Here is an 8,481-nt window from a genome sequence, read left to right as displayed (position 1 = left end):
GGAGGGGGAGGGAGGCGGCGGCCGCGCGCGGAGGGAACGGGGCTCCGGCGCTCTTCTGAGGCCTGCGGGGCCGGGGTGAGGAGGAGAGGCCTAGTGCGACCCGTGTAGGGCTTGGGCCTAGGAGTCGGGGAGGGTACGGTACGAGGGGCGGGAGAGGGAGCCGGGGTCATTTGCAGTGGAGTGGAGATCCAGGGGGAGGTGAGTGTTTTCCTTTTAAAAACAAAAGGCATCTTGTTCTTCCCCCACCCCCCTCCCCAAGTCCTTTCTTCTCCCCAAAACTGCTGCTGTGGACTGTAACCTGAGCAGGGCATGGGTTTAGACCCTGAATAACTAGGGTTGCCAGTGAGGCTTAATTTCTGCAGTTGCCAGCTGCTAGGCATGTTCAGAAACCATCAGATCTTTAAGCTTCTGACAATAACCTCAATTTCTGTAAGGTGGATACCGTATTCCTCTGCTGTGTCTGCTGAAAAAAAACAGCTCTCGGGGTGTGAATCTGGGGAATGCCATATATTGTGATATTGCTCTCCACAGGGCACAGTATTGAACTGTTTTATTACATTTCTGTGTATTTGAAGTGTAATCTGACAGTCCAAGGCAACTGTCAGTGACAGTTCATGTAAATGTAACCACTTGCCACTCAGATGCTCACACTGCAAAATCAAGCAGGTCAAAGTGAGGAAGAATGTGTAATTTTTTGTAAATACTTCAAAATGAGTTGTCACGTTACATGTTTTTGGGCTCCCAGAATTCTAGGGGTTTTTTGTTACATCTGCTACATACAGGGTTGCTAGTACTGAAAAAAACTTGCATAAGTTCAAAGTAGTGGAGAACCTGGCAGCCTTGACTACGGTATGGAGGACATACTGAAAGTTTACACTGATCCATTTTAACTTTCTGTTTATATTCTTAATGCGAAATGGGGACTTGTGCTCCTCCCAAAAGTGCAGAAGTACTGTGGCCCATTTACTGCCGAAAGTGTGTAGTCCATCAGTGAAAAGGTGGAGAAATTAGATTTTTCTTAACAGCAAGTGTTGTGTTGGATGTCATAGTGGGAGAAAATGGTTTGAGTTCTAATTACAGAACTTGTTGCTTTAATGTAGGTAATTAAAATTGTTTAAATGGGAAATGAAAATTAATTAACTTCAAAAAGTGTTTCGGAAAGATCTAAAATTTAGAAGTAACATATCAGTTCCGTAACTTTGCATCTAATGTAAATGCCTATTCTCTTGTGATTTGTTACAGGCTCTTAAGTACTCATCCAAGAGTCACCCCGGTGGTGGTGATCACCGTCATGACAAGATGCGAGACGCCACAGATCCTTCACCACCAAATAAAATGTTGCGGCGCTCTGATAGCCCTGAAAACAAATACGGTGACAACACAGGGCACAGTAAAGCAAAAAGTGTCCATACTCACAGAGTTAGAGAGAGGGATGGTGGTGAGTTACCTTTCATTAACCTTTATTTAAGCAATTACTAACTTCTCATTAGAATTTAGCCATTATCGCTCATTTGAGGAGATTGTTACATTAAATGTGCCTTGTACCGTGTTTGGAAGACTGCAGTGAAACCAAAGTGAAAGTTTTATTGAAAGCAATCATTTAGGCATTGTAACACCTATTAGTTTTCTTATTTTTACAGGTATGGTAGTTTTTCTTATAGCCACAAAGATTAAATAAAGTTTTTGGTGGGTTTTGTTGTTGTTTTTTTTTTTTTAAACTGACTGACTTATAAATCAGACTTACTTTAAACATACTGCAACATTTGATAACATGAAATAGTATTCTGGATTTTTTACTAACAATATTAGCTGTTTCAGAGATTTTCTTTTAATAACTTCATGTATTGTGGTGCTGTACTGTGTAGTTTACATGCTTCATAGACTAAACTCCATAAGAAATTAAGAAAAGCTTTTACATATTTAGCTGCTGTGTAGAACTCTTAACAATCAGAAAATGATAATCAAGGGTAGGGCTTACTAGAGCCTTTCTGGGCAGGAGCTTAGAGAAGAGTGCTCACAGTCAAGTCAGTCTCCTGTGTTTTTACAGGATATTCTAGACAGTAGTAATATCTTCAATATTTTTTAACTGATTATTTTCTATCCCCGCTTCCTAGAAAGAGGAAGGAGTAGGATTTTTCCTTTTGATAAAAAATGGTAACATTTGCAGTTCAGAAAATCCCTGTTACTTACTGAATTTGGAAGCGTGTTTTCTATTTTGTCAGTACTGTATTTGGTGTCTGTACCAAGTTATAAAGTGAAATATTCAAGTATAGAACTTAAAGCTTTAAATCAGTGCTTCTTTGTTCTATATAAAATTAACAATTTGTGATGTACAGATATATTTATTGCTGCACTGTTGTTATTTGTTATAATAGTTAAAGTAAAATAAAGAAAATATCTGTAAGTACCTTTTAGGAAATACTTGTTCCACACCACACATGTGTTTATGGTACCTGAGTGTTCCTACAATTCCTGTTTGTTTTTTCCTCTTTGGATTAATACAGAGGCCCTGTAGACCACTGGTTATGGGATATTATAGTGTAGCAGGATTATAAAAACAGGCATCTTGTGTTAGTACGCTTATTTTCGTTATACCTGATCTTACTTTATAGTAATCTCAGAATGAAATGCACATGCAAGGCCTATAGGCTGCTATTCTGTGCTACTTTTCTGGATGCAGAGGTGTCCTCTCTTATTTCTTTTTCACCTGTCCAAAGATACTTGTCCCGCATACTCTTGCAATTCTGCTTAGTTTTGCTACAATCTGTTACTCTCTGCTTCAGTGGAGCTACATTTAGTGGAGTTATGCATATATGAAAACATCTGGAGGATGAGGCTCTATATGAGGAGCGTATTTGCTTGTTTGTGTGTTGGGATTGTTTTTAAGATAGGAAAGACACTCTGAAGTTCTCCCGAAGTTCAGCTGGATTTAATAGTTGGGGAGTGACCTGAAGCACGGATGTATACAATAACAGTGAAGGAAAATGAACTATCTGTAGTTTTGTAAGTGGAAGGAACACTGTCCCACTCTAACTTCTCCTTTCCCAGGCTGTTAACACACTGGAAAATTTCCTTTATTCTGATCTGAAAGTGGTCCTTTGCACATCATATGTTAATAGACTGGGAGAAGGAATTAGTCTTGAACAGTCTGAAGGAAATTACTGATTTCAAAAGATGAACTTCTGTACTGTATAATGGAAATCAGAAGTTGGGTTTTTTGTGTGTTAGTAAGGTTAGTTTAGCCCCAGTTTCAGCTTTTTAAAATGTATTCGAAACAACCAAGGTTGCATTAAATCCTGTGTATTATATGTAGTAAACCAAAGCTGAGCAAATGTGAGCAGAAGGATATCAACTTTGCCTTTGATTTACTGAATCTTTCTGTCAGTGTAAATTGAAGGTAGGTGTTAGAATATAGGTGAAATGCTGTGGTATTATGGACATTTGCATATTGCTAATATGCAAAAGACATAATCTAATAATTTACCATGTTCTCTGTCTATTGAATTACACTGAGGTACTGTTACTGATACAGTATTCCCTTCATTTAGCAATTACAGACATACAGTGGAAAAAACCACCGGATTTTAAGAAAATTGCTAAAATTTTTCACTGAAATCCTAATATGACTGAAGAGTATTAATTGGCTTTGATGCTACAGTAGTTTTCTGGCTTGTTTTCTTTTTAAACTCTTCTGAGGGGAAAAATGTTGGGTCTTTTTTGTGTTTTTTTTTTTTTTTTGTAATAGCTGTGCGTTTCATTATTTTAAAATCTGTTGTGCTTGATTTGGAACTACTACGAAGATGTTATTGCCTTCCTGTGATCTAGCTGAAATTAACAAAACTCATTGAAAAATCTCCAGTATTTATTTCTACAAACTGCATTAAAGTCCCAAACAAACAACCTCTTTTTTTTCTCTCATCCTTTAGAAAACAAAACAGAGCAAAAATCTGGAGTATTACTACTGAACATAAAGCCAAATTAACCTAATCTCTCCCTTTCAAGTCAATGTTTAAAAAGTCACTCCTATCTATCTCTTCCTGATTTTTGCTCTGAAGTGAAACAGGAAGATTCACTGGTGTAACATGCTGGTACTGGGGACTTGTTTAGTCATGACAGGTTCACTTTTTTGTGGTAAGGACAACTGGCTAAATGTCATTTAAAGATTTAAGCGTACACATATAAAATGTAAGAACTATAATTAAATTGATCGAGAATTAGTAACTCAAAAATGGTAGAAACTCTCCCTGTACATTTTGGTACCTGTATAAAGGTATTTGTTGTTACAGCTTATTTTTGTAATACTCATGGCAGAATCTTTTGTGTTTGTAGAGCTGTAATCCATGGTAAGAAATTCAATTGCTTTCAATTAAGGTTTTAAAACATGTGTTATGGGTAAGCCCTCCATACTGATACAGTGCAAACAAAGCATTTTTCAAAGTTGCTTACTGTGTGGTTTCTGTGGAAAGAGACTACATACAGAGACGATAGTTTCTCTGGAGAGAGACTTCCAAGTTTACCTTGGACTAAACATGGTAGAGGACTTGCAAGTTTTTTTCACATCCCCAGTTTCCAAACAGTACTTGTACATCCAGCATATCAAAAAACCGCAGTAACTTTTTTCTTGCTTTCAGGTCCTTGTGCATGGGGACATCGTCTCTGTATGCAAGTGTTTAAAACATAATGAACAGCTACCCCCCTCAGTGCATCTCTTATTTCTAGGTCAGCTGCTGTAGGCAAGTGTGGAGTTTGAAGAGATTAAGGGGTCTTATGAGACCAACTCAAGTGTGAAGTTCCTTAACAGTAACAAATAGGGACTTAAAGCTAGCATTGTTTACAGGGAATAGAACTACGAAGGGTCTTGTAGATGTGGAAAAGTGTTTCCATTAAAGAAAAAAAGGAAGTACAAAGATTTGAGGGTTCTCATGCTTGAGGATGGACAGACTGCGAGCATAGATGATCCTTGTAGGTCTTTTTCAATGCATCAGTGAGGTGAAATTGGTGTACAGGAAGGAGAACAAAGAAGTCAGGTAGGGTAAATTTGGGAATGCTGTATGGGAGATAGATGTATTATTTAGGAGTAAAAATTGCAACATGCAACCCTTGGTAAAAAAGGGAAAAGGGTGCTTTATTCTACTTAAATATATGGAGCAGAATGACTGACGAAGATACATAGTAGAACTTTGCAAAAACAGTTGGTTCAGTTAAGCCACCTGTACTGAGTTGTTTCTTATTGTGAAAAAGATACTGAGTGGTTTGCTACATTTATGTTTAAGAGACTTTGAAAATGTATGTTTGCTTCATGCCATGATCTTACTGAATTACTAAAAATAACAAATGGAGACCATTAATGTACACAGCATGAAATATTTTGCTGGATTGTGTGTTATGTACGCTATTTTCATGAATTTTGATGATGACGTGTGATATTTAAATTCCAAAATATAACTCAACTTTTGTGAATATCTTTTGCATGTTTCTTTTTTAATTGGCAATTAAGAATACTGTCGATGACCACTGTTACTGACTAACTGTAATACAGTTCTAAGATTCAAAATCCTACTGCTATTACAGACCGAACGGAATATTTTAAATCATGACTTCCTAGTTTTATTGAAGTAGTGGTGGGAGCTTCTGTCATGAAATGTTGGCTTGCTTTATTTCCGATGGTTCCTGAAGGAGTTCAGAGTCCTTGTAGCAAAAGGACAGCGAGCAGCCAGAAACAGAACGTTAGCTTTTCTTTCCTGTCTTAGCAACCCTCGCAGCAGAGGAGGACAGGAGGCTAACTGCTGATTAAATTAGTGTGATCATTGACGAGCAGTCAGAAATACACGGAGCATTAGGGCAGATACAAGACAGTGGAAGCTGCCTGGGCATCGTGCATCAGAAAGAGGAAATTGCAGGCTAGGTGGAAAGAGGGAAGTCTGAGAGTAATGAAGTGTAGCAAAGGGTTGAGGAAGAAGCTGGAATAGATTCCATCTATTAACTTAGTATTAACTGCTGTTAATGTTAAAGTAATTATTCATTACTACGAAAACCACTTCCTTACTGTAACTATGGTCAAAGCTGGGATGAGAGAACCCTGTGATCAGAACTGAGAGTAGGCTCTCTGTGAAACATGCTGTAAACACCAACACCACCCTGCTAACGTCCAAGTAACCTATTGTTGCAGCCACTTCCCAAAATCCATTGCCATTAGGGATGGCATTGGGAGCTTCCAATTTCACTTACTATTCTTATTTTCTTCTGTCTGCTAGTATATAAAATACAGCTCTGTAAGTAGGTCGTCTGAGGGTTTCCCTTTTGAAGTTGATCTGTTTAAGGAAATATGTATCCTTAAGTGTTTTAAGAAGTCTTAAACTTAGGCTTTGGATTCTAAGCGTAATATGTTCAAGTCAGTCTGATAGCTAGATGTGGTAAGCTTTTTGTGTGTAAGCTTATTTTATACTTTGGAAAAGGGAAAATGGTGTATACAAGATCAATTAAATGTGCTTATCTTTGGTACATAAGCTAATCATAAGGGAATTTTACTTATGCTTTCTTAATGGATGCTTCTAGGCTCTGACTTTACAGAAATGGAATGTACAGCCTATTAAACTTTTGGGTTTGTACTTTTGGTTTGCTTTTTGCCTTTTGTACTTTTGTGTTGCTTTTCTGAAGGTGAAAAGAAGCAATGAAAACTGTTTGTTTCTCATGAGCTGCCTGGTGCTGGGCCATAGTAAAGATAGCAGTTTGTAAATTATGTATCTTTATTTTTACTGGGATTACTCCGTATTCTCTAATAGCCCCTGATTAAAGTTAGTTCCTTAACCACTGTTTGGGACATGACTGCTTTCTAAGGAGAGAAGTATTGTTTATTGACAGTTTACATTTGTTTTCCCTGCTGTTTCTGCCTATTCTATATAAAGTATCGAGTAAGCCAAGTATCATTAAAGCTATGCAGAACTTGAAAAGGAAAGCTCTGCCTCTGTTTTGGCTGAGAGAGGAGGTAATGCTGTAATAACTTACTTTGCTGTGGAAAATAGTAATTTAATGGCACCCAACTTGCAGCATTAACTGCATTTGTTCATGAAGTCAGGCTTTTATACAATTTCATAGGCACTTCCAGGGAAAAACCTGTCAATGTACAGAGAAATTGTTCCTTGAGAGTCTTCAGTAAGGAAAGAAAAAAAAAGTCCTGGCAATGAAAGACAGTTCTCAACACTGACGCTTCTAGGCTTATGCTTTGTCAGTAGTTTGTTGTTGTGCAAAAACGAATCCTTTCTGGACTCAAACGTAGCTCTTGAAAAGAGAGAAGCATTTTTTTTTATGTTGAGTAAGATTGTTATCCTCTTAATGTTTTCTCTTGAATTCTGAAGGGATCACCAAGCTTTGTTGTACTTGACTGCAGGTGTTCCCTGCTGTAACTTCAGTGTTAGAAGATACCGTTTCCTTTCTTGAAGACCTTTAACAGGTTTTCTAGCTTTTAACAATAAAACTACCCTAAAAAAAGCTTGTAAGTTCACTGGCTGTTCCTTTATCCCAATAATATTTTGCTGGTAGTAGAAAAACGTTGTTTAGTTCTGGGCTTCTTTTGCTTGTTTTGTACATTTTGTGCTGGTTTGCTTTTTCACTGAAGTAGTGCAGTTTTCCATTTGAAAGCACTAGCCTTGTCTTACGGGGCGCATGTCTAGATTTTGACATGAACCTGTATCCCTTCAGTACTTTTGCCTATTAAAAAAAATACTAACCAGAGCAATTGTGGCTTACCAAATCTTTGCTGAATGTTTTATCTCTTTTCTGAAATCAGATCTTTCTGCCTGCGCTTGTATGCACAGGGAGTAATCTCAGAATTATACTGTGGGCTAAAATGTTTATTTGTTGACATTTTTGTTTGACGTATTGCTTTGTGAAACAGTATTTTGAAAATCTTTCATCTGTAATAAGTGCAAAGTCTATGGTAATGAATATATAGGGAGCAAAACTGCATTAATTTCTGAAGTGTGATCTTCTAAAATAAGTTGCTGATCCTGTAAATTTTAAACACTTTCTAAATTACTCAAAGACATCTCTTGAATTTGATATTCACCTGTTTTTCTGCTGCAGAAAGTTTTTCTCAGCTCTTCAACAGCAAAAAAAAAACCCACAACCAAAAAATAACTAAAAAACACCCAAACATTGAAGTAGCCTGGAATTCTCCTACATACATGTTTGCATCCCTGCTTTTCCTCTTTGGCAGTGTTTAATTTTTCTCTCTACTTCGAAGCTCGTGAAGTGAGATGCATGTTCTAAGGCATAAACTACTTCCCTACTGACTAGAAGTAGACTCCTGGAGCAGTACTCAAGAATAATGTCCAGTTGGAAAGTTTGTCCTCCAGGTTACTGGGGAGGGAGTTAAATTTTTGAACAGCTGACTGACAAGAGACCACACAATTCACTCTTTTTATCAGATGGGTTGAGATATGTCTGGTAAGCTTTTGTGGCCTTAATTTATATTTCCATGCA

The 8,481-nt window shown here is 37.5% G+C and overlaps 1 protein-coding gene across 2 annotated transcripts in view; it reads left to right on the top strand.

Moving 5' to 3' along the window:
- WAC (WW domain containing adaptor with coiled-coil) overlaps positions 1-8,481 on the top strand; it is a 65,424-nt gene that overhangs the window by 367 nt on the left and 56,576 nt on the right. For both annotated transcript variants that reach the window (XM_009895115.1, XM_009895113.1), the window contains exon 3: positions 1,240-1,438. In XM_009895115.1, the coding sequence (XP_009893417.1) occupies positions 1,240-1,438 (199 nt within the window). The remainder of the gene's footprint in view (positions 1-1,239; positions 1,439-8,481) is intronic.

This window comes from Charadrius vociferus, unplaced genomic scaffold, assembly GCF_000708025.1.
Source record: "Charadrius vociferus isolate BGI_N301 unplaced genomic scaffold, ASM70802v2 scaffold61, whole genome shotgun sequence".
In the NCBI taxonomy this organism is placed as follows: Eukaryota; Metazoa; Chordata; class Aves; order Charadriiformes; family Charadriidae; genus Charadrius; species Charadrius vociferus.
This window is presented reverse-complemented; position numbering and strand designations above follow the sequence as displayed.